At 42.7% G+C, this 26,890-nt stretch overlaps 1 protein-coding gene across 5 annotated transcripts in view; it reads right to left on the bottom strand.

Moving 5' to 3' along the window:
- The window catches only part of jhy (junctional cadherin complex regulator), a 99,487-nt gene that overhangs the window by 71,140 nt on the left and 1,457 nt on the right, over positions 1–26,890 (bottom strand). The window contains exons 1-5 of one of the 5 annotated variants that reach the window (XM_061804184.1): positions 21,725–23,282; positions 20,643–20,756; positions 20,477–20,558; positions 18,860–19,209; positions 2,103–2,808 (exon numbers count right to left, since the gene is read on the bottom strand). In XM_061804184.1, the coding sequence (XP_061660168.1) occupies positions 2,103–2,808; positions 18,860–19,209; positions 20,477–20,558; positions 20,643–20,756; positions 21,725–21,753 (1,281 nt within the window). In that variant the 5' untranslated portion in view covers positions 21,754–23,282. Of the gene's footprint in view, positions 1–2,102; positions 2,809–18,859; positions 19,210–19,474; positions 19,486–20,476; positions 20,559–20,642; positions 20,757–21,724; positions 23,283–23,521; positions 25,885–26,890 lie in introns of those variants that run through there. The other 4 variants (XM_061804186.1, XM_061804185.1, XM_061804189.1 and 1 more) reach the window with 4 other exon arrangements.

Here is a 26,890-nt window from a genome sequence, read left to right as displayed (position 1 = left end):
CATGTCATATTTATACCCCAGGGAAACAAGAAGTGATGAATTACTAATTTGATGTTCCTATATACTCTGGTAAACTTTGTAAACTACTGTAGAAATGACAGAAATCCTTCAATTATATTTATTTCCTGGGAATTGTTAAGGGTGCCAATAATTGTGGAACAGGTGATGAAATGCTAAATATTTTTTTAGTCAGGGATTTTTTTCAATTTCTTACAATTCATTTGAGTTGAAGGTTACATTTTTCAAAAATTTTTAGTGTGACAGTATTCTTCTGCAATAAACACTGAATTTATTTTAAGGCTTTTAACACATCTTAACCGGGGGTGCCAATAATTATGGAGGGCACTGTAACTCTTTGCCATACTAGACACATTTGACCTCGACATATTGGGAGTACAGCTCACAGTCACATTTAACCTGGCCATCCCTAAAGATGTTGAGATTCCATCAATTGACAAAGACTATAGCAACAGTATTTCTGACTATTTTTGTGTATTTCTTGAATTACAGATTCTTCCAAAAGTTAACAAGTTCTACTGTGAAGAAAATAAGTATTTGAACGCCCTGGTATATTGCATGTTCTCCCACTTAAAAATCATGGAGGGGTCTGAAATTTTCATCGTAGGTGCATGTCCACTGTGAGAGAGATCATCTAAAAAGAAAAATCCAGAAATCACTGTGTGTGATACAGCTGCAAATAAGTATTTGAACGCCTGAGAAAATCAATGTTAATATTTGGTACAGTAGCCTGGGCTGTTGCTGTGAAACACGGAGTTTCAGCTCCCTCCAAAGATTTTCTATTGGGTTTAAGTCTGGAGACTAGCGAGGACATGCCAGAACCTTGACAGGCTTCTTACGGAACCACTCCTTTGTTTTTCTGGTTGTGTCCTTCAGGTTATTGTCATGTTGAAAGACCCAGCCACGACCCATCTTCAATGCTCTGGCTGAGGGAAACAGGTTGTTCCTCAAAATCTCACAATACATAGCTGCGATCATCCTCTCCTTAATACAGTGCAGTCATCCTGTCCCATGTGCCGAAAAACACCCTCAAAGCGTGATGCTACACCACCATGCTTCACAGTAGGGATGGTGTTCTTGGGATGGATCTCACTCGTCTTCTTCCAAACACAGTTCGTAGACCATAAAAGCTTCTCCCATGACTCCTCTGTATCATTCAAATGGTCATTGGCAAACCTAAGACGGGCCTTGACATGTGCCGGTTTAAGCAGGGGAACCTTCCATGCCATGCATGATTTCAAACCATGACGTCTCAGTGTATTACCAACAGTCACCTTGGAAATGGTGGCCCCAGCACTTTTCAGGTCATTGATCAAGACCTGTCATGTAGTCCTGGGCTGATTCCTCAAATTTCTAATGATCATTGAGACCCCACGAGGTGATATCTTGCATGGGGCTATATTCTGATTGAGATTGACAGTCATGTTTAGCTTCTTCCATTTTCTAATGATTGCTCCAACAGCGGACCTTTTTTTCACCAAACTGCTTGGCAATTTGTCCGTAGCCCTTCCCAGCCGAGTGGAGTTGTTCAATTTTGTCTCTGGTGTCTTTGGACAGCTCTTTGGTCTTGGCCATGTTACAAGTTTGAGTCTAACTGATTGTATGGGGTGGACAGGTGTCTTTATGCAGCTCACGACCTCATACAGCCGCATCTGATTCAGGATAATACATGGAGTGCAGGTGGACTTTTAAAGGCGGACTAACAGGTCTATGAGGGTTGGAATTCTAGCTGATAGACAGGTGTTCAAATATTTATTTGCAGCTGTATCACACAAATAAATCGTTTAAAAAAAATCTTTTTTAGATTATCTCTCTCACAGTAGACATGCACCTACGATGAAAATTTCAGACCCCGCCATTATTTCTAAGTGGGAGAACTTCCAATCGACCAGGGTGTTTAAATACTTATTTTCTTCACTGTAGAGCTTGTCTTAACTTTTAGAAGAATCTGTAATTCAAGAAATATACAAAAATAGTCAGAAATACTGTATCTATATTCTTTATGTCAATTGACAGAAGGTCTATAGCATTCCAGTTTTTATGGGAACCAATTGTATTGGATAAGAGTTCCAAAAAACACATACCTTTTTCACAGTCTGATGCTTCTTCTGGTGAAGTGCATGCATATTCACATAGGATCCTTGATCAGATGTGATGCGGCCCAGTGTTATTTTATTACGTTCTACAAGGTCTTCTGTCTGGGTTTGTGGCTTTTTCTTTCCAAGAGTCTGAGAACTCGCTGTTGTAGGTGAGATATGAAATGATCCTCCAGGTATGTGTTGCAGTTCCTTCTGATAGCAGGTCTGATGTTCTTTGAAGTACATAGTATGCTTTTCCTCCATGTGCTCTGGCAGCTCAAGAGATCTTTTGATATTTGTATCCAAATTGTCACAGCTATTTTGTACCTGGTCTTTGGACTGCTCATGGGTAGTTCTACCACAACAACCACGAGAAGAATTGAATTTCGGTGAGCAACGACACAAAGTACTGCTGTGCCAGAGTTGGGCTGTTATTGAGCTAACCTGGTCATCTTGGGGGTGTAGGTGGAATGGCTGATCACAATCACTGCCCGCAAAAGTAGGAATCATTAGAAGTGTTGAACTTGTGTCAGCTATGTATCTATATCCTCTTATGAATGGCTTCTGCGATTGCCCAGATGTTTGCCTAGGAAAGTGGTGACATTCCAGTACTGAGCGATTTAAATTCCCTGTGATGGCAGCTCCCTTTTTGTTGATGTTGCAGTTTGGGTCATCGGGCAATTCCGAGTAGACATCAGAGGAATCCAGTTTGCTAAAATGTGAAAGGAAAACAGAAGAAGACACTCAGTACAAATAGCCAACACTTTTTTCTCCATCTGTCCATTTTATCACGTTTGCAAGCGATGATTAGCCAGCACTTTTCCCTTATCTTTTATGTCTCAACTTGGATATACAGTGAGACAAACTGATCATCATCATCATCATCCTTCTGGATAAGATTTCAACCCTCTCATAAACATAGCCTACAGCTCTATTAGAGAAAGTCCATCCATCCAGCTGCGAGACAGTGCCTCCAGCATGTGCTGATGGTTCATCCTCGGGGTCTCCTCCCAGTAGAAAGTGCCCAGATCACCTCACCAGACAGGTGTCGTAATCAGATATGCAAGCCACCTCATCTGGCTTCTCTTGGAAGCGGAGAAGCAGCGGCTCTACACTTCAGCCCTTTCTGTGACCACGTGCTGCCCTTATCTCTTATGGAAAGGCCAGACACCCTATGAAGGCAACTCATCTTGGCTGCTTCTATCCATGATCTTTTTGTTTCTACTAGAGAATAACAAGATGTAATGTACAGTGAAGAAAATAAGTATTTGAACACCCTGCTATATTGCAAGTTCTCCCACTTAGAAATCATGGAGGGGTCTGAAATTTTCATCGTAGGTGCATGTCCCCTGTGAGAGCAATAATCTAAAAATAAAAATCCAGGAATCACAATGTATGGGTTTTTAATGTTTTATTTGTGAGATAAAGCTGCAAATAAGTAATTAACACTTGAGAAAATCAATGTTAATATTCAATACAGTTGCCTTTGTTTGCAATTACAGCGGTCAAATGTTTCCTGAAGTTGTTCACCATGTTTGCACACACTGCAGGAGGGATTTTGACCCACTCCTCTACGTAGATTTTCTCTAGACCAGACAGGTTTCTGGGCTCTTGCTGAAAAACACTGAGTTTCAGCTCCCGCCAAAGATTTTCTATTGAGTTTAGGTCTGGAGACTGGCTAAGCCATGCCAGAACCTTGATATCCTTCTTACGGAGTCACTCCTTGGTTTACCTAGTTTTGTGCTTCGAGTCAGTGTCATCTTGAAAGACCCAGCCAGAACACATCTTCAGGGAAAGAGGTTGTTACCCAAAATCTCACAATACATGGCCATGGTCGTCCTCTCCTTAATACAGTGCAGTCGTCCTGTCCCATGAGCAGAAAAACGCCCCCAAAGCATGATGCTACCACCCCCATGCTTCACAGTAGGGATGCTGTTCTTGGGATGAAACTCATCATTCGTCTTCCTCCAAACAGTTAGTGGAATTATGACCAAAAGTTCCATTTTGGTCTCATCTGACCACAAAACGTACTCCCATGACTCCTCTGCATCATCCAAATGCTCATTGGCAAATTAGACTGGCCTTGACATGTGCTGGTTTAAGCAGGGGAACCTTCCGTGCCATGCATGATTTCAAACCATGACGTCTTAGTGTATTACCAACAGTCACCTTGGAAACGGTGGCCCCAGCTCTTTTCAGGTCATTGACCAAGTCCTGTCGTGTAGTCCTGGGCTGATTCCCCACCTTTCTAAGGATCATTGAGACCCCACGAGGTGAAATCTTGCATGGGGCTCCACTCTGATTGAGATTGACAGTCATGTTTAGCTTCTTCTATTTTCTCATGATTGCTCCAACATTGGACCTTATTTCACCAAGCTGCTTGCCAATTTCTCCGTAGCCCTTTCCACCTGTGTGGAGTTGTACAATTTTGTCTCTGGTGTCTTTGGACAGCTCTTTGGTCTTGGCCATGTGACAAGTTTGAGTCTTACTAATTGTATGGGATGGACAGGTGTATTCATCCAGCTAACGACCTCACAGGTAAATCTGATTCAGGATAGTACATGGAGCAGAGGTGGACTAATAGGTCTTTAAAGGTCAGAATTCTAGCTGATAGACAGGTGTTCAAATACTTATTTGCAGCTGTATCAGACAAATTGTTAAAAAAAATAATAATAATAAATCATACATAGTGATTTCTGGATTTTTCTTTTTAGATTATCTATCTCACAGTGGACATGCACCTACAATGAAAATTTCAGACCCCTCCATGATTTCTCAGTGGGAGAACTTGCAATATAGCAGGGTGTTCAAATACTTATTTTCTTCACTGGACATAACATGGAGTCTTTGCTTCAGATTTCATTAAACAAAAGGGCCAAAGCCTAAATTGAAATTGCATTGTGTTTAAGTAAAATTATAATTTCTGAATTGTTCTGGGACTATCTGACCAATAAGGTTGATTGTAAAAGTGAGGGGCTGAGGGGCTTTAGCTCAGATTCTGCAGGGTGTCCCATAGGTCTCCATACATAGGAGACATACATACTTGGTTCGAGCATGTATTTCTTTAATTTACATTGAAAAAAGAGCAACGGACTGAAATCATCCGATTGGCCGGTTCAGCAAGCAGTCGTATTGTTGCAAGCGCATTTAATAGAAAACATACAACACAGTATCACACACAACTTTGTGGCAAAACTTGTCAAGTTGAAAATAACAGCAAGAGTTTTGGATCAAGCAAGATGTGGTTGAAGATGTACAATCAGCATATTATAGAAGTAATAGCATATTATATAAATGAAAATGGTTTATGTCAAGAAATGTTTATTTTTCCTATGTATGGAGACGTATGGGACACCCTGTAGAATTGCTCCTAGTTGATAAGCAACCTCAGTCATGTAGTTTCATAACCACTGGCTCTTTTAAGTAACAAGCCAAACAGTATGCATAAATAACAAAAAGAAGGTACACTTAGAACATTATCAGAACGATGTCCTCAAGCTAAGATCATATGGTAATGGTAACTGCATTCCTGTAATTATGGTTTGTTTTGTATGTTCACCTCGAGATAAATGAGAGTAAATTGTAGAGGTACTATCTAGGGAATAGTGCACAAATGGCAATTTTCAGATTATGAGCAAGATACAAAATTACTGTCTTCAATGCTTAGTGGCAATGAAAAGATGCAAGTAAATTAAATCAAAGCTGGCTCTTTGTGCTTACTAGGTGGGGAACACAAAAGAAGCTTTAATTCCCCACAAACATCATGAATGTGTGTGTGTGTCTGTTGGGGTGGGGAGTTCATGGACTGTTTCTTTTCAATGAGACAGAAAGGCTAAAGGATGTCTCCCTAATGAGTTAGACTCAAACTAGTTAAAGTATGCATTAATCCATGCAGTTGGGTCTGATGGGAAAATATTGAATTTGCCCAAGGGGATAGAGGTCCTCATACAAAAGCAAGCACACACAAAAAAAACTGTGACAATGAAAGAAAATAGTTGCATGGACTGTACTCAAAAACACTATATTCCAACATTGAGTAAATGGGTAAAAAAATGCCGTGCACAGAGATGAATGGAGCTGCTTAGATGGGATTCGTTCACTTGAATAAGGAATGTGCACGGGGTTTATAAAGTATGCAGTGGCATTGTGTGAAAAGGCTTATCTGTTTTGAGGAGTTGGTAGAAAAGGACTATGAGAACATGTTGGCCATGGGATTGTGTCCTCTGCCATGGCTCTTTCAGATAGAACCCTTTGTGTAGATGCACCAAGGTCATTGTCCTCTGAAACAATATACTTTGGTCGCAGATGAATATTCACCATTGGTTAATGACAGCATGAGAGTAAATTTCCTTGTTTTCTTCTGACGTAACAAAAGTTTGAGTCAACAAGTATTTGAAAACGGAAGTGATGTTGTGCTTTACATCAACGAAGGGCACTCCTTACAGTAAACAATTCTTATTGGTCCCTGAGTGACCACTTTTTTGGATTGACCCGAAACAAAACCGTAATTTACCTCAAATGAAATCTTGTATTCTCCTTTTTGCTGAATTTGGCCATGTTCCACTTAAACACCATTCCATGGTTCAGTGAGGATTCATGGCTTATCTTAAATTATCCATGTGATGTTTAAATGATAAAGGTTTCAATCTTTTCAATGCTTTCTTTTTGTGTTAAAATTATCTTGCAGTTATCCCTATCCATCCATCTTCTACCACTTAGCTGAAGTCGGGTTGCGAGCGCTGTAGTTTTAGCAGGAATACCCAGAGTTCCCTTTCCTTAGCCACTTCATCCAGCTCTTCCGGGGGGCATTCCTTGGCTAGCAGAGAGAAACAGTCTCTCCATTGTGTCCTGGGTTGTCCCCTGGGTCTCGTTCCACTAAGACGTGCCCGGAACACCTCACCAGGGAGACGTCTGGGAGGCATCTGAATCAGATGCCCCAGCCAACTGATCTGGTTCCTCTCAATGCGGAGGAGCAGTGGCTCGACTCCGAGCCCCTCCCGGATGACTGACATTCTCAAACTCTCTCTAAAGGAAAGGCTGGACACCCAGTGGAGGAAATTCATTTCAGCTGCTTGTATCTGGGATCTTGTTCTTTCAGTCATGGCTCACAGTTTGTGACCATCGGTAAAGGGTAAATTGAAAGGTTCATCTTAGCTCCTTCTTTAACACAAGAGACCAAGTCCACATCACTCTTGTGTTCCATTCTTCCCTCACGTGTGAACAAGACTCCAAGATACAGGATGTCATCCCTGACCTGAAGAGGGCAGGCCATCATTTTCTGACTGAGGACCATGGTGTCAGATTTGGAGGTACTGATGTCCATCCCGGCAGCACTCTGGAGTGACTGGTTAGAGCAGAGGTGAAGAACCTGGCGTGTCAACCAGGACAGGCCCACAACATCCAGAGCCTTTAGAAACTTCCACTCCCAGGGCCTTGCCACCGGGAGCTTTGTAAGCACCTGGGTGACCTCAGCCCAAGAAATAGGAGAACCCACCTCAGAAAACCCAGACTCTGCTTCCTCACGGGAAGGGATGTTGGTGGTATTGAAGAAGTCTTCCAAGTGTTCTCCCCACCGATTCACAATGTCCCGAGTCGAGGTCGCCAGTGCCTCATCCTCATAAATCGGTGTTGATTGATGGTACACTGCTTGCCTCTCCAGAGATGCCGGACAGTGTATCAGAATTCCTTCTAAGCCTTCCGGAAATCTCTCCATGTCCTCACTGAACTCTTCTCATGTCCAAGTTTTTGCTTTAGCGACCAACCAATGTTACATTTCCCTTGGCCAACCCACAGGCCAAAAAGGTCCCATTAGGACTCCTATCTTGCAGTTATCTGTGAAATTTTAAAATGTTTATGCAAACATTTACAGCAATTATTTTAAGTGAATGTGAATCCTTCATTTCATCTTCATCCAGCTGTCCATTTTCTTAGCCGCTTATCCTCACAAAGGTCACAGGGAGTACTGGAGCCTATCCCAGCTGTCAATGGGCAGGAGCCAGGGTAAACCCTAAAGTGGTTGCCAGCCGATCACAGGGCACATCGAGACAAACAGCCGCACTCGCATTCACACCTAGGGAAATTTAGCGTGTCCAATTAATGTTGCATGTTTTTGGGATATCAGAGGAAACCAGAGTGCCCGAAGAAAACCCACGCAGGCACGGGGAGAACATGCAAACTCCACACTGGCGGCTTCGAGATTGAACCTGGGACCTCAGGACTGTGAAGCCAAGACTTTCCAGCTGAGCCACCGTGCCGCCCTCATTTAATCTTTTATTTCACAAACTATTCTAATGTGAAAGTGCAACCAAACTGATTTGTTTTTTTGGTCCAAATCACAAAATGTTTGAATAGAAGTGGCCATTGGGCACTGTAATAGTGTAACGCGCTATATAAGTGCAGTCCACTTTTCTATTTTGCAAGCAGTGCTGCCACATCATTATTTAGCTTCGCTGGTCATGAGTCAGCAGTAAAACAGACATCTGCCATCCCTTGCTAGTGGTTAAAGCTGGAAATGAGTTGTGAGAGAGTGAAGGTGGTCTGTGTATTTCATTGACAGGAAAGGTTGAACTTTAGACATGCTGAAAAATGTCTCAATTCTTGACCATTTTGAAGCCTGATTTCACATAATGAGCATTTTTTCTTTAGTCCATTCATTCATTCTCCAAGTTGTCAACAATATGATGTTTGAAGTGATGTTTCAAATTTACTAAAGTTTTTTTTTTTTCCTCCCATTTGATTCTACTTTAATAAGAACGTACATGCACTCACCGTTTTATCGCACTGCACAAAAGCACATGGTGGTTTATTACTGCTGGCCGCTTATGTATGTTAGAAATCTTTGCCATTTTCCCAACCATCACTAAATCAGATCATCGCATTAGTAGTTTAGGATTGCCAGCAGTAGCACACTAGTGATAGTGAATTTCATTCCTCAGTGATTCAATACTTGTTTATTTTATGTCATAAATTTATAACTTGTCATAGTGACTGTTGATAAACTCGAGGGACTCCAACTAACAAAGACAAATGTCTCATGTGTCCTGTAAAAGACTTGGCCAGTAAAGCTGATTCTGATGACATTTTATCAATCCATTGAAATACAGTGAGAATATACTTATTGTTGCAAATACTACTCTGTTCTCCATATAGTGACTTCTCAGCACGATGACAAATATCATTGCTGCCATCTACTGGCAACTTTGCTCAAATAACTAAATTGGTCGATTGCTGCCTTGAGTCTGACGCATCTACTGTTCAGTAACAAGCACAGGTGTAAATTAGAGAGGGGTGGGGTGGGCCACACAGAGGACATGTCCCCTGCAGTTTTTCGAGGAGCTTTGTTTGTCCCCTGCAGTCTTCGACTGTCCAAATGGAATGTCACACAAGATAAAAAGGACCATGTGGAGGACATCCACCTTGTGGGGAAATAAAAAAAATCCTCCTAAATGATGCAAGTTTCCTAAGCAATGTTTGAAAATCAGTGAGATGTTCCCCAGACAACTGCCAGTAACACATCAAATTCCCTACAGTGCGACATTGAACAAAGAGCAGGAAGAAAGAACAGTTGGTGCTGCAAAGGACAAGCTGAAGAAATAAGTGTGTGTGTGTCTTTCGGCTTGTCCCTTTCGGGGTCGCCACAGCGTGTCATCTCAGATGAACGCACATATATGTTTGGCACAATTTTTACGCCGGATGCCCTTCCTGACGCAACCCTTCTCAGGGAGTGGAGGCCCCAGTGGGATACGAACCCAAAACCCCTGGTTTACCAAACCAGTGCTCTAACCACTGAGCTACGGGGCCTCATACTTATGTCTTGATATGGTCCTAATAACGGTAGAGACATGCAATAATTGAGACACTTTCACAAATTCCTACATACATCTCAGACATAACATTGATTTTACTGTCTACAATTTTGTGAATGCAAAATAGCTGGCTGGTCTAGTTCTGAAGAAATAAGTAAAATAGTTAATAAAGGAGTTCAAAAAACAGGCATTCACAGTAAGAAGGATAGACAGACAGACAGACAGACACACACACACACAGTGCCTTGTGAAAGTATTCGGACCCTTCAACCCTTCGCCACATTTCAGACTTCAAACAAATGTCACGAATCAACAAGTGGGACACAATGGTGAAGTGTAACAAAATTTATTGGCTGTTTTATACTTTTTTAAGAAATAAAAATCTGAATGCAATATTATTCGGCTCGCTTGCATTAATACTTTGTACCACCATCTTTTGCTGCATTTACAGTTGCAGGTCGCTTGGGGTATGTCTCTATCAGTTTGCACATTGAGAGACTGAAAATCTTGCCCATTCTTCATTGCAAAACAGCTCGAGCTCAATGAGGTTGGATGGAGAACATTTGTGAACGGCAGTCTTCAGCTCTGCCCACAGATTCTTGATTGGATTCAGGTCTGGACTTTGACTTGGCCATTCTAACATCATCTAACAGTTCGTTGCAGTTTAACTGCAGGATGCGGAAGGCGGATGGAACTTGTCGAGGCTTAGTTTGGCAGTTTGCGTCTGGTTGTGGACGAGTGGTGCAACATGGCGCTACGTAGTGGTCATTCCAGTCCCGACTTGAGCTTAATTTCGAGCATCGAGTGAGGTGGCACCAACCGTTGCACTTGGTCTAGCGAACAGACGTCATGTTTCGATGAATCGATTTTGAGCAGCAGAGGCAGGACAGGCCTGGGATTGACCTCAATGGCAGCTCCTATTAACAGGATGCGGAACAGCTTGGCCGGCGTGGGCCATTCCGGAGGCCAATAAAATGGTTGCCCATTTATACTTGAGGGTTCGAGACTTTGGGTGACTCCAGGGGTGGATAGGCGTGGTGTAGGCACATAGATTCATCATGAATGAGCACCATAAACCAATACATCAAGTCTCCTGGAGACACCCCACCTCCTAGCACTATCACCAACTTGATCGTATTCTCAGATGTTCCGCACTCCCATGAGTTCAGCTCACCCGTGTGGTGTTATAGTTTCGAGAAAATAACAACTACATTACCCGGCATGCTCAGTAGCTGGATATGTAGTATATAGAAGATACGGAAGTCGCCTGGTTAACGGTACATAGTTGACAACTTGTGAGTAAAGATTGAATCCTTGAAATACGTCTCGTCTATTATACAAGATAGCAAGACAACACAACACGCAGCTACCAAAGCGCTGACTGCAATACGAACCACTTGTTAGTGTGCAGCAAGGTTGAACTACAGACCAGAAGAACCTGTCACTCAAAGAGAGCTGACTGACCACACATCAACACCAGGAACACGCAAAACCCAACAAAGGCAGAAGAGTTTGCCACAGCTCTGGAAAAGTGTCTACCAGCCTGGCAGAGCAACAAAGCCCAGGAAAGATGGGAATACTTGACATTGTGTACACCTCAGCAATGTTGGCGTTTGGAAAGCAAACCAAAAAGTCAACACACTGGTTTAAAACTTAAACTGTGGCTATGAGACCTGCAGTTGACGCTAAGAAGTCTGAAACTGTCATGGTGCTGCCGGTCCAGCCTTGGTTGTGCGGGTCCCTGCGCGGCCGCGCTGACCAGGAGGCACACACTTGCGCCTCACATTGGCTGATTGGCCCGGTGTATATAGGACCCTGGGGACGACTGGTCCTTCGCCAGATCGTTGCAACCCATGCCCCGTTCCTGCACTCCCGTATCTCTGATCGTGAACCCGTGTGTACCGACCTCCGCCTGTTCTCCGACCAACCCCATAAGCCTGACTCCTTTGACACTTCCGCCTTCTTTGATCGATCTCCCGTATACCGACTCCTGTCTGCCCGCGGACCTGCTTTCTACGCCCGATGTCCTGACTACGGCTGGTGCACCTGCCTGTCTGCCAGATCCCTGACCTTGGAGAAAAAAACCTTTTTCTCCAATTACCTCTGTGTCTCCCGAGTCCTGCATTTGGGTCCTCCCTCCGTATCGATGGGTTGTGACAGAAACTGTCTATAAATTTAGCCACATCAAACAGAACCTGCTGACCCAATGGGAAGCCCGCAGAAAAGTCTCGCAGGTTGGACAGAGGTGTGCCAATGTCAATTGCCTCCAGCTCTGCTCGAATGTCCAGACTCCAGCTAACACTGCCAACATCAAAGAGATGTATGACAGCGCCAAGCAGCCGTTTTTACCAATACAAATGAAAACAGCATCTCTAAAATCCTCTTCCAGTCACATCCTCAAACACTGACCAAAATAAATGGAACATTGGGTTGAGAATTATTCCCACCTCTATACTAGGGAGGCCATTGTTTCAGAAGATGCCCTCAATGCTGTTGATCGTCTGCCTATGCTAGAGGAGTTGGACAGCGAACCAATCCTCGAAGAACTGCAAGACAACATAGATTCCCTCACCACTGGTAAATCCCCAGGGAAAGACACTATCCTAGCCAAGGTCCTGATGTGCTACAAAATGCCCTGGCTGAAGAGCTGCACCATCTCCTCTGCCTGTGCTTGGAGGGTGGGAGAAGTACCACAAGACATGAGGGATGCCAACATCATCACCTAAGACAAAAACAAAGATGACATGTATGACTGTAACAACTACCGTGGCAGCTCCCTCTTCACCATTGTTGGGAAGCTGTTTGTTACAGTTGCTCTGAAGAGTCTCGAGGTACTTGCAGAGAAAAATCTACCCCGAATCTCAGTATGGTTTGCGTCCCAACAGATTCATCATTGATGTGGTCTTCTCCCTCAGACAGCTGCAGGAGAAATGCAAAGAGCAAACACTGGCACTCTTTGTACCTTCATAAACCTGATGAAGGCCTTACAGTCAGCAGGGATGGTATCTTCAAGACCCTGCCAAAAATATGGTCCCCACCTGGGCTGCTATTAATCATTATATTCTTCCACAATTACATGAATGAATGACTATAGTCGTCTTCGATAGGTCAATCTCGGAGTTTTAAGATCAAGGGTGGTGTGAAACAGGGCTGTGTCCTTGTTCCAACACTGTTCAGAATATTTTTTTTTGGTGTCCTGTTGAAGCACACCTTTGGATAAGCCACTTAGGGCATCTATATTTGAACTAGAACAGACAGCAAACTCTATAACCTCTCTCGTTCTCAAGGCCAAATCCAAGGTCCAACAGAAATGTCTCCGTGATCATCTTTTTGTGGACGACGCAGCAATCGTGACCCACACAGCGGAAGAGCTTCAATTGCTCATGGACTGCCTCATCTACACACACGAGGCTTTTGGGTTGACAATCAGCCGTAAGAAAACACAAGTCATGGAGCAGGATATAGGCTCTCCACTCGAAATTAGACTCTCTAACAAAGCAATGTTGTTCACGACTTTGAATATCTAGGTCCTACCATCTCTGGCTCTCTCTCTCTAGACCCAGGGATAGAGAGATGCATCTGCAAAACTGTTACTACAATGGCTAGACTCAACAAGAGAGCTTGGAGAAACACCAAAATGACAGCGCACACTCAAGTCCAAGCCTGTGTCGTGAGCACTCTCCTCTATGGAAGTGAGGCAGACAATGACAACCAAACAGGAGCACAAGCTTAGCGCCTTGCACATGTCCTGTCTCCAAAGACATCCTCCGCATCACCTGCCAAGACAAGGTGACAAACACCAATGTACTGGATGGAGCCATGGTTCACAGCATGTACAATTTGACTAAGCAGAAGCGCATGGAGGACAGAGGAATTCTAAAGGACCTCAATAGCAAGCTGGCACAAGAACCCGCCCCTCAGCCAGACCCAAACTCTGCTTTAAGGATGTCTACAAGAGAGACCTGAAACCCCTTGAAATTAATTTAGACACCTGGGAGGCCACTGCCACTGACCTTTTAGACTCAGGAAGGTCACACACAATCGAAATTCAGAACACTAACCAAGCATAATGTGTTGATGAACATTCTCACATTTGAACCCTCTTTCAAAATACGTTAATGAGATATTGGAAATTAAGTCTCAAAATGGGGCCTTACAGGGGTGACCTTTCACACGTAGGAAGGGCATACATCTTAGGAATTTTGGAAACCTCACTGCGCGTAACATGTGGATGCACAGCATCAAATTTTAGTCCCTTGCTCAATGCGTTCATGAGCTATTGGACATTACCCATCAAAATTGGGCCAGTTGAGATGACCTTTTATACTTGGGAAGGTCACAGGCATTTGAAATCCAAACCCCTGGCCACGCATGATATGTCGATGCACAGTCTCAGATTACAACTCTCTAACTGAATGTGTTCATGCGATTTTGGGAATTAAGTGTAAAAATAGGGGCTAGTGGCTAGTTAGCGGCGATCTTTTAGAAGGTCTCAGACATTCAAAGCTTGCCACACTCTGCATCCCTGTTGTTTCAATGGAAAGGCTCCAATTTCAACCCTCAAACTCTGTCTGTCTGTCTTTGTGAGGTATGAGAAGTTAAGCATGAAAATGTGGCCTGGTGCTTATTGGGGGTACCTTTCAAACTCAGGAAGGGTGCATGAGTTTGAAAAATGCCACACTTGCTGTGCGTGGTGTGTGGATGTGAAGTCTCAAATTCCAGCCATCTTGCTCAATCAATTCATGAGCAACTGGGAATTACATGTTAAAATACGGCATAGTGTCAGTGACCTTTCATACTCTGCAAGGTCACACGCGTTCGCAATTCGGAACATTAATCGTGCATGATGTGTCGATGCACAATCTCCATTTTCAGGCCTCTCGCTCAATGCATTCATAAGATAGAGAATTACGCTTAAAAAGCAGGCCTAGTGACGATCTTCATACTTAGGCAGGTCACACGCGTTCGCAATTCGAAACATTAATTGTGGATGATGTGTCGATGCACAATCTAAATTTTATGGCCTCTAGCTCAATGCGTTCATGAGATATTGAGAATTACGCTTAAAAAACAGGCCTCGTGACGTTGACCTTTCATAGTGGTGACCTTTCACACTTGACAAGTCACACGCGTTTGCAATTCGGAACACTCATCGTGCCTGATGTGTCGATGCACAATCTCAATTTTCAGGCCTCTCGCTCAATGCGTTCATGAGCTATTGAGAATTACGTTAAAAAAAGCCTGAGAGCCGGTGACCTTTCATAGTGGTGACCTTTCATACTTGACAAGGTCATACGCATTTGCAATTCGGAACACTCATTGCGCATAATGTGTCGATGCACAATCTCAATTAACCACTTAACCACGCCTCCTGAAGTGACGTCACGCCACGTGCGCTGACATAAGACAAACAGTAAAAATGGCAAATACAATACAATACATTCTGAACTGAGACAGACTCCATGCTTCTGATTTCATTCAAATCAACGATATATTATAGATTCTAAATACAAAACATTCTTAACTGAGAGAAACGCCATGCTTCTGATTTCATTCAATCATTCACACGTAGCAATGTTATGCTAGCGAAGAACGTTTCATTCATTTATACGAGACGTGTATTAAAAATCAAATATAGGGCATATCTTCGTGCAAACACAGTCTGGTTAAGCTTCGGCCGCGAGCCGGCAAGAAAGCGACACGTTTGTGCAGTCCGATCATCGCTAAATATCGCTCAACAAAGAATAAGTGTGCCAATCGTTCACACGTAGCAGTGTTATGCTAGCGAAGAACTTCGAATTCATTTATACGAGACATCTATTGAAAATCAAATATAGGGCATACCTTCGTGCAAACATATGTGTTCCGGTTGATATTAGATGGATTTAGTTGATGATGCGGTCTTCCACAAAGTTTGATCCATCGAAGGCATTTTTCGTACTGGGTCTTCGGTTTTGGAAAGGGTACGAATCGAACTCCACCAACTAGCCTATCAGGATACCTGTCGTCACTATTACAAAGTCCGTGACTACACCTCTTAACCATATTTTTTGTTAAATAACCCAAATATACGATAAAACGCTAACTAAACCTATACTGGACCATGCAATGTTGTCTGAGAAAATGGCGGGAGCAAAAACGGGCTTTGGTTTATGCAGATCTCTGGCCTCTGATTGGTCAGTGACGCGGATTCCGCAATATCCACGGAGGGGTCAATTGTTGATGATGTGTCAATGCACAATCTCCATTTTCAGACCTCAATCTCAATACATTCATGAGCTCTAGATAATTCCTCTAAAAAAAAAAAAAAAAAAAAAAAAAAAGGCCTTCGTGCCAGTGACCTTTCATGGCGGTGACCTTTCATACTTGGCAAAGTCACACGCGTTTGCAATTCGGAACACTCAATGCGCATGATGTGTCGATGCACAATCTCAATTTTCTGGCCTCGAGCTCAATGCGTACATAAGAGAGAATTACGTTTAAAAAATGGGTACAGATAGTTACCCAAAACAAAAATATCACAATATGTCACAAATAATACTGTGTAAAAAATAAAAGTGCAAATGAGAAAAGTGGAGAAGTGTCAACACCTTTGTCCTCTCTCATCAGAGGTCCTGTTACAAGCAAGTTCATACAGAAGTATTACTGAACCACCTTTTTTTTTCTTATACGTTAAAAGCCTTTACGATCATAGTGCATCTCCATTTTATTCCAGGCTTACTCAAAGGTGTCTTACTTTTAATAGGAGCTACAGCATCCATGACATTTAACATTTCCTTGTTTGTGATACAGCTGTCATCTGCATAAATTTAGCGCTGGGCCTCTTATTTTAGTATGTTTAACTTAGACACACAGGGTGGCTGAATATTTGAGAGAATCTGTAATTTAAATTAAAGAACACAAAGAATTATAATAATTTTAATTTAAAAGAACACAAACGCAAAGAACACAAATGGCAGTCTTTAATGTCATCAGATAAATTGGGAACATTCTTAGAGATTGAGAGTTGTGGTTTTTCCGTCTATCTATCTATCTATATTGTATTTAATGACTCACATTAAGTAATAAATCAGTAACATGACTAATTTATAAGTTATATTACTTGACAAATGCTTTATTTACAGCTTTTATTCAGTTGAAATGTGCTGTCTGCCTCATTTCCTCCTTGTGCAGCAAGGGGCTTTGAGGTCACATGACTGAAACAGCCAATCAGAAAATTCCCTTGCCTTGACCAATCAGAAAATTGGATTGAATTTTCGCCTGTAGTATCCACAAGTGCAACAGGGGACATGTGTGTACTCATAGGTTCTGAGGTTTCTTGCTCCCTGAGGACATTCTTTGTAACTTTTACAGAACATTTATTAGGACTAATGGAGCTAATTTAAGCATTAACTTTGTGAGGACCATCCAAAATGTCCTCACAAAGCGGAATGTCGTTAACAAAAAAGGTGTTTTGCCAAGGGTTGGTCCACAAAAGGATAGCAATACAAGTGCACACAACACATATATATATATATATATATATATATGTGTTGTGTATATATATGCATACATATATACACACAACATACATATATACACATATATGTGTTGTGTATATACACACACACATACATATATACACACACACACACATACATATATACACACACACACACATACATATACACACACACACATATATATACACACACACACACTTATTTTTTTAGGTCAGGGGTCACCAACGCGGTGACCGCGGGTGAATGGTAGCCCGCTTGGATCATATAAGGCGCCCGCGAGGTATGTTCTAAAAATACCATAGGCCACAAATTGTTACTATTATTTGTGCTTTAAATTCTGAATCTGACTTGCTTACGTGAATACCTGTAATGTCATTCACTACAATAAATTAAAACAAAAATATTTTATGTACGTGTAATGAACAGAGTCTGAAATTTGCCGCAAACAGGTCACGTCGCCCTTCATATGACCGATGCTCACGAAGTTGCCCGCAGCCTCAAAGAGGTTGCTGAGCCCTGATACAGGGAGTCCGGAAATTCCGTTCCGATGCTGGTAACGTAACTCAAATTTTGTTGTAAGTCAGATTTTCAAAATAAAATTCTAAATACTTATTATAAAAAAACAAATACATTGAAATGAAAAAAATATGATGCTGTACTTGCTATTACTGCTGAGAGGTGGATGGAGAAGAAGAAGCGGGGGCTGCGCTTAGCTATTGCGAAGGAATCTGGTCCTGCAACCCATAACATAAGTAGCCTCTCCATCTCGACAAGTCTCAAAGAACGTTGTTTTGTGATCACTGTTATCCGACATCGGAATGGAACCCTTCATGTGCGCTAAAATACGGGCTTTGTCGTTAATAATTGTCACCACGGTCAACTGACTGAATCTGAGCTCTTCACTGATGTTCGTCGGTGTTTCTCCTTTCTCAGATGTTTTTATGATCTTGAGCTTCATTTCCATGGTAATGGATTTTCTTTTGGATGCAGAAGCATTGCTAAAAGACACAGCATTCCTCTTTGGGGCCATAATGTCTGAAAAAGGAGGATGGAAAAATGCGAAGATACACCCGGCGCACACAAAACGGGTGAGCACTTTGGACATTAGCTAGACAAAAAGACGGAAAAGTCGAAACGTTTTCAGTTGAGGCCGTTTGAACCCGACGACTCCCTGTATTACATCTGTGTATTTATTTTACTTTTTCAATTTAAAAAAAAAAAAAAAAAAAAAAGTCCCCAAACTTTAAAATTTGATCTTCAACAATAAAGTGGGGAAACGGTGCAAACAAAACTTAAAGGGGACAAACACTTTTTCACAGCACTACATCACAATAATGACACAAAACCTGGTGTCTTTGACACCCAGTGTTGAACGGTGACACAAATTCACTCAGAGCAATTGACATCTCCTCTACATGGGATGAGAATATTTTTTTCATTGTAATACAAAAAGTACCTTTTGTGAGTGTCACTTCCAGTTTCGGTCGCTCTTTTAGAATGTGCTGCCACTTGAATGCTATCAAAAGCCATGTCATCTTCACTTGGATCATTATTTGCATCTGCAACCTCAGAATTTCTTCTCTGTAAACTGGGATCCAGCTTTCCACTAGGCAGTACGTATTCACCAGTATGCATTTGTTGCTGCTGTTTGCAGACTGCCTCCTGGGCCAAGCGCTCCGTGTCTGTCTGCAGAAGATCCCACTGATGAGTCAGAACAGCTGTTCTCTGATTGGGAGGTATAGCTCTCAAGCTGTCATCCATATGTGAGCTGGAGATGAAAGTCTGCCTTAAGAAAGCTGTCAACCCCTACAAAGAAATATATTACAAATTAGACAAAGGAGGAAGAAGAAATTTGCTTTTTTTTTAAGGTTGCGTGCAAAAATCATGGAGGTATTGATTAGTGAGAGTAGCTAGCTAGCATGGCTTTAGATGGTTTAATCACGAGAAAAAAAAATGGACTCTTCTAAAATCCTCACTGAATTGCACTTATAGTATGTCAATGGGGTTTCATTTCATTTCTTTATTCATATTTGGGTGGAATGGTGGAACAGCTGTGAAGCGTTGGCCTCACAGTTCTGAGGTCCAGGGTTCGATCCCGGCCCCACCTCTGTGGAGTTTTCATGTTCTACCCGTGCCTGGTGGGTTTTCTCTGGGCACTCCAGTTTCCTCCCAAATCCCAAAAACATGCATTAATCGGAGACTAAATTGCCCCTAAGTGTGATTGTGAGTGCAACTGTTATTTTGCCTCCATGTGCCCTGTGAGTGGCTGGCAACCAGTTCAGGGTGTACCCTGCCTACTTCCCAATGACAGCTGGGATTGGCTCCAGCACTCCTGTGACACTCGTGAGGATCAGCGGCACAGAAAATGGATTGATAGATAGTCATATCTGGTCTTGAAGTAATCCAAAGTAATGGTTCCATTAATACTGTTGTAGACCAATTCGGATTACATTACTGACTACATTTTTAAACTTTCTGATTTTTTTTAAATAAATCTCCAAACTCTGGGTTTATTCAATAATGTTTTTACTTTTTGAGGTCGAAATTTCATCCGATTTTTTTCTTTATTTTTCAAGACAAAGGACCAGCTCCTCGAGCCACAAATGTGTTGAGTTTCAAGCAGTTTCTAATGTGATGGTGTCCTTGCCGAACACTGGAATGAGCAGGCCTCTTAAACCCAAACCCGGATGTGCTGCATAAATAGTTAAAATCAAATTGAGTCCAGTGGTCCCTTTTTATTTCATTTATTTTTTTTTATCCATCAGAAAATGTTCGCTTTTTTGTGTGTTGGCGTTAAAGCATAACAAAATAGTCTTTACGTTTTTCAAATGTTGTTTTCCAATTGAAAATGGTGGGGGAAAATAGAGAGGTATATGTTGATTCCAGTATTGTTTTCAACTACGTGTGCAACCTTTTTAAAAAAAAAAAAAAGTGTGAGTAAGCAGATATGAAGCAGCAAACATTGCATCTATGTGGACTCAATTTAGTTTTTCGTCGATAAAACTGTGTTTACGACATAAGCAACGCAATAGTTTGCACTAATAGCCTATCTTGTACTATTTCTGACACTTACCTGAACGTCTCCGCTGCCAAGGAGGGTGTTTTGACCGTAAGTCTCACTTTCGATCAAGTTCTTTTGCCAAGTCAGAATGACTCTAGACGGAAAGTATTAGCTACAGTGCTGGATCGTTCAACTATATGACGAAAAATTACACGGAAACAAGTGGCGACACAGTAACCTTGGAGACAGAAGCGTACATTGGGCTTTCAAAGACCCACATTGCAGAAATGAACCTCCCGAGGTCTGCCGTTCTTCATCACACTTGCATGCTGCAGACTCCCCCGAGGCGTCACTATGGCATCAGGTCGCTATCAAAACAAAGCTCAAACTACGTAGAAATGACCTTAATGGGCACATGAAAATCAACCTGACGCCATACGTCGCTTGATTTCACGGACACGGAGGCTTAGCCTTCAGAAAATGCAGAGGAAATTAGCGAAAATTTTGAAAACACTACAGAACACGCAATAAAAGACAAATGTTTTTTCGATCTTTTCATTGACGACGATACAATCATGTAAACGTTTTAGGCCACTGTAAAATTTGCAGTGCGATTTCAGTGTCTTTTTAATAGACACAGGAAATATGTTAAGAACATTTTTATATGATTTCAACGACAGGCTTTCTGGAGCTGAATAATAGATACTTTTCATTGACGTCACGCCGACCACTGTTTTTTTTTTTTTTTTTTTTACAACGCCATTTTGGACTGCATGATCGTGTGTACATATTATGGCTAGGAAGCGATAAGTGTATACTGTAATGTTTTGGCTACAGTGATCGTTTAATCTTTTATCTTGAAAGTCCTTTGACAAACAAACACTGTAACCAGAGGTGATTGAGGCATTTGTGCTGGATTGAGGAATAAAGACAGAAGCCACGTGTGAAACCCGAGAGCAAGTATTGTCTCGTTGTTATTACATTGAGCTATAAGTACTTCTCGTATATAGCAAGTGTGGTGTAACTGTGATTGTATCGACGTCGGCGGGGCGCGACGAGACAGGACGATAAGGAAGTGAGCTAGAGAGGTTGTTGGGGGGAGCGAAATAAATATCACCCACGTTAAAAAAGTACAGTTGGACTCACGTCTACGTTATTCAAAAACACAACAACAAGATCATAGCATGGTGTCAGAGGGACGAAGTATAACTATCGACTTGGGAAAAAAAAAATGAACAAAAACAATGAGGAAGTGACCACGACGGAGGTGTACGTTCGGTGTTCCAAGCCCGACGATGGACTGGGACTCATCCAATTTACCAGATGCATGGCGGAGATTCAAGCAACATGCCAAACTCATGTTCACAGGACCGCTTAAAAACAGAGCTGAAGAGGAAAAGTGCAGTTCCTCCTGCTGTGGATGGGAGTTAAAGGACGGGATGTCGGCAATACGTGGACACTGACCTGAGACGATGATAAGTTGCTAAAAACCGATGACGAAAAATTCTCTGATTACCTCACTCCGAAAACAAACCCCATATTTGCTAGATATAAATTTCATGAGAAGGCACAAGGTAACTGTGAGTCATGTGAGCACTTTGTGACAGAACTCAAGCTGTTGGTTAAAGACTGTAACTACACAAACAGCGATGAGATGGTCAGAGACCGCATAGTTTTCGCCACGAACTCACAGAGTGTGCGCGAAATATTACACAGCCAGGGGCCAGCGCTCACGCTCGATAAAAGCGATCGGCATAGCCCGCCCCCACGAGTTAGAAAAAGTGAAGCTAAAGGGTATGGTTAGCAACAGCCACGAGGTTCATGCAAACATGGAAAGCAAAGTTTCACTGCGGGTACTAGTAGGCATATTGATAGCCCAAAGATCTCCGTAAAGATATGTAAAAAGTGTGGAGGATGCCACAGTAAATTAGCTGAATGCCAAACAAAAGGTAAACAATGCCTGAAGTGTCAGACCCCTTTTTCTGGCTGTTCTTACAACCATAAGACACACAATGAAATACCATGATTAAAAAAAAAAAAAAGGCCGTAAGATGGTGATAAGCAACCCAATATTCACAAAAAGATAACTAAAAAAACGCGAGTTGTATTGTAGTTTTGCCATCCAGTATGCGTCGTAAATATAAGTCATGTGACTCATGATGTCACGTGAAAAGTATAGTTACTATGGTAGTAGGTGTAGTAATGGGTTATTTTCACGTGAGGTCACCCGTTGTGCGACCGACAGCACATCAAGCCCAGACTGACTATTAGGCTAACAGGCATACACACATCATCGGACTCAGGTTTGCGTCGCAAAGGCGGAGGATTGTGCCCTTGACTTTTACTCTATGTGACAGACGAGGAGCAGTGGGATCGGACACTTGTCTGCTCAAAACACTTTGTGAATGGTTAGTTCAGTCTTATTTTGAGAGTTAGGTTGTTGTAGCTAACAAAAATTGGGGTCTTGATGGTATTTTGTAAGCTATTTGGCCAAGGTAGCACGACAGGTGACATCACGTGAAAACAACCCATATTTTGGGAGTTCTTGGTTAAGTTTAGCTGTGTTAAAATCCCCTAGAATAATGAGCAGCGAATCTGGGTGTTTTTTTTTTTTTCAATCTCGTTTATCCGCTCGGCAAGCTTTATCAGCGCCGCAGTCATGCTAGCTTGATTATGTTGAGGCGGAATGTAAACTCACGTGGCGAATAAAACGGCTTACAGTTAATAAACAGTCACTAAAAGTGGGCTGCAGTGTGTGCTCTGTAACGTCCCTGCACCATTCCTCGTTGATTTAAAAGCAAATTCCACCGCCTTTCGTTTTCCGTGTTAGCATACAGGTAAGTGCCCATACAAAAAAAAGATATATGGGCACTTACCTATTTGCAAACACGGAAAATGAAAGGCAGTGGAATGTTATTTTTATAATATCGAGGCAAACACCATTTATTAATTTTTTTTCTTCCAAAAAGTACAACCTGTACTTCACCACAAGCAAAGCGAAATGTTCATTATTTGTTTAAAATTTGATGACAAGGCAGAAAGACAAAAGAATAAATAAATCCAGTATTTCACAAAATTCCCGGATCTTTCAAGTGAATCACAAATAAGGAGCTTAACTGTAATGTTGGCCTTCTGAAAAGTATCAATTAAGCTTATTAACTCGGCGGCACGATCAGCACAATGGAGATTGAAGCCGGGCAGCATGATAGCAGTGTCGGGCACTCGTCCACAAAGCCAAGTCTCCGTGAAGCACAGAGCCACAGAACGTCCAAAGTCTTGTCGGAAGCGTTAGACGATGTCCCCGCTTTCGAAGGCGGACTTGTATCCCAAATGCGAGCAGCTTCGTCGCAAGGCTTTGAAGAGCACGCCAATTAGCAACTCTGCAAAAAGCTTCAGCGAACTGGTGAGAGTTGTCGAAAAAAAAGTCAGAAGAAGGCTCTCTGATGGATAGCAAGTCCTCTCTTGTGTACTTGAGTCCCGAGACGCCCGTGAAACATAAAAACACAAACAGTAACGGAGAGCATTCGGGAGGCTACAACACTAATAGGCGTTTGGTAGAGAGGTTAAATGGTAGCGGGCAGTGGTGTATTGGGTAATTCAGCCAAAAATGTGACATCAGTGAAAAGAACCCATACAATGCTGCAAGATAACGCAACACCAATCGCACACACACACACAAAAAAAGACTACTGTAAAAAATACTGCAAAATAAAACTGTTGTAATCTCAGAAAAAATAAAATGTAACATAAAAATGCTGCAATCACAAAAAAAACAATTGTAAAACAAAAATGCTGTAAACACAACAGAATACACAAATCCCCAAATAACTGTAAGCGAAATATGGCAAGTTCACGCCACACAAGACCACCACTGGTGGTCTGGGAGCTCCGGGCCGGCAGCCGCGGATGGTTCTTCGGACAAGAATGATGGGGAGCATGACAAACGAGCTCCAGCGGCAGGCCGCGAGCCGAGCTTCCAGGCGTTGGCGGCAGTTAGCCTCGGACGCCGAAGCTAGGCTAAAGGCCTCCGCCGCCACCGAAGCTTGGCGAAAGGTCTCCGCCGCCGCCAAAGCGCGGCTAAAGGCCTCCGCTGCCACCGAAGCTCAGCTAACGGCCTCCTCGAAGCTCGGTTAAAGGCCTCCGCCGCCGTCGAAACGCTGCTAACGGCCTCCCCGGACATCGAAGCTGGGCTCGCGGCCTCCCTTCTTGGAAATTACAGTCTCAAAGGACCTGAGGTGGGAGACGAACATCAACTCCATCCTCAAAAAAAACAACAAAGGATGTACTCCGACTGCAACGAACAATCAAAATAGCTGAACGGATTATCGGCACCACTCTATCCACGATTGAGGAGTTACACGCAACGCGAACTAGGTCCAGATCAGGCAAAATTCTTTCGGATCCTCCACATCCTGGCCACCAGCTCGTCCAGCTCCTTCCGTCGGGAATGCACTACCAATCAATGCAAGTCAAAATGAGCAGGCATGTGGTTTTTTTTTTGGTTTTTTTTTTTTTTACCTCTGGATTAAGTCATTAGATTCCTAATCAGCATATTTACTATTTTCTGCCTTGTGCCATTGTTGAGACACTCACATTCTGCTGGTCCAATCAATAACTTCTTCCTCTTTTCCTTTCCACTTGTCCCGATTAGCGGTCACCACAGCATGTCATCTTTTTCCATCTAAGCCTATCTCGTGCATCTTCCTCACTAACATTCAGTCTTCATGTCCTCCCTCACCACATCCATCAACCTGTTCTTTGGTCTTCCGCTCTCTCTTTTACCTGGCAGCTCCATCCTCAGCACCCTTCTACCAATATACTCACTCTTTCGCCTCTGGACATGTCCAAACCATCGAAGTCTGCTCTCTCGAATCTTGTCTCCAAAACATCCAACTTTGGCTGTCCCTCGAATGAGCTCATTTCTAATCCTATCCAACCTGCTCACTCCGCGCGACAACCTCAACATCTTCATTTCTGCTACCTCAAGTTGTGCTTCCTGTTGTTTCTTCAGTGCCACATATCGAAAACAGACATCACTGTTTTATAGACTTTGCCCTTCATCCTAGCAGAGACTCTTCTGTCACATAACACACCAGACACCTTCCACCAACTGTTCCACCCCACTTGGACCCGTTTCTTCATTTCCTTACCACACTCTCCATTACTTTGTATTGTTGACCCCAAGTATTTGAAGTCATCCACCCTCGCTATCTCTTCTCCCTAGAGCTTCACTCTTTCCCCACCGCCCCTCTCATTCATGCACTTATATTCTGTTTTACTTTGGCTAATCTTCATTCCTTTCCAGTCCGTACCTCCATCTTTCTAATTGTTCCAGCGCCTGCTCCCTGCTTTTACTGCAGATCGCAAACAGGAGGGGGCTCAGAGCTGATCCCTGATGCAGTCCCACCTCCACCTTGAATTCTTCTGACACACCTACGGCACATCTCAGCACTGTTCTGCTGCCCTCATACATGTCCTGGACGATTCTAACATATTTCTCCGACACACCAGACTTGCACATGCACAGTTCCTCTCTTGGTACTCTGTCAGTGGCTTTCTCTAGGTCTATAAAGACACAATGTAGCTCCTTCTGACCTTCTCTGTACTTTTCCACGAGGATACTCAAGGCAAATAATAAACCTATGGTCCTCTTTCTTGGCATGAAACCATACTGTTGCTCGCAGATACTTACTTCTGTCCTGAGTCTAGCCTCGACTACTCTTGCCCATAACATCATTGTGTGGCTCAACAACTTTATTCCTCTATACTTTCCACAGCTCTGAATGTCATCTTTGTTCTGAAAAATGGGAACGACCATACTTTTCTTCCATTCTTCTGGCATCTTCTCTCCCGCTACTATTTTATTGAATAAGTTGGTCAAAAACGTCACAGCCACCTCTCCAAATTGCTTCCATACCTCCAATGGTATGTTATCAGGACCAACTTTCTTTCCGTTTGCCATTCTCTTCAGTGCCTTTCTAACTTCCCCCTTACTAATCATTGCCACTTCCTGGTCATTCACACCTGCTGCCTTTTCTCCCATTTTTTTTATTCATTAACTTCTCAAAGTACTCTTTCCATCTACTTAGCACACTCCTGGCATCAGTCAACATATTTTACTTGCTGCATATCCTTCCCATCTCTATCCCTCTGTCTGGCCAACCTTTACAGAGCCTTTTCAGCTTCTTTCGTATTCAATCTGGTGTACATGTCATCATATGCCTTTTGTTTAGCCTTTGCCAGCTCTAACTTTGCCCAACGACACATCTCAATGTATTCCTTTCACCTCTCCTCAGTCCTCTCAGTATCCCACTTCTTCTTCGCTAATCTCTTTCCTTGTATGACTCCTTGTATTTTGGGGTTCCACCACCAAGTCTCCTCCCCTTTCCTACCAGAAGGCACCCCAAGTACTCTCCGGCCTGCCTCTGAGTACCTTGGCAGGAGTATTCCAGTCTTCCGGGAGCTCTTCCTGTCCATCTTGAGCCT

Source organism: Syngnathoides biaculeatus, chromosome 18 (assembly GCF_019802595.1).
Source record: "Syngnathoides biaculeatus isolate LvHL_M chromosome 18, ASM1980259v1, whole genome shotgun sequence".
Taxonomy (NCBI): domain Eukaryota; kingdom Metazoa; phylum Chordata; class Actinopteri; order Syngnathiformes; family Syngnathidae; genus Syngnathoides; species Syngnathoides biaculeatus.
The sequence above is the reverse complement of the archived record's forward strand: the minus strand, read 5'-3'. Positions and strand labels throughout refer to the sequence as shown.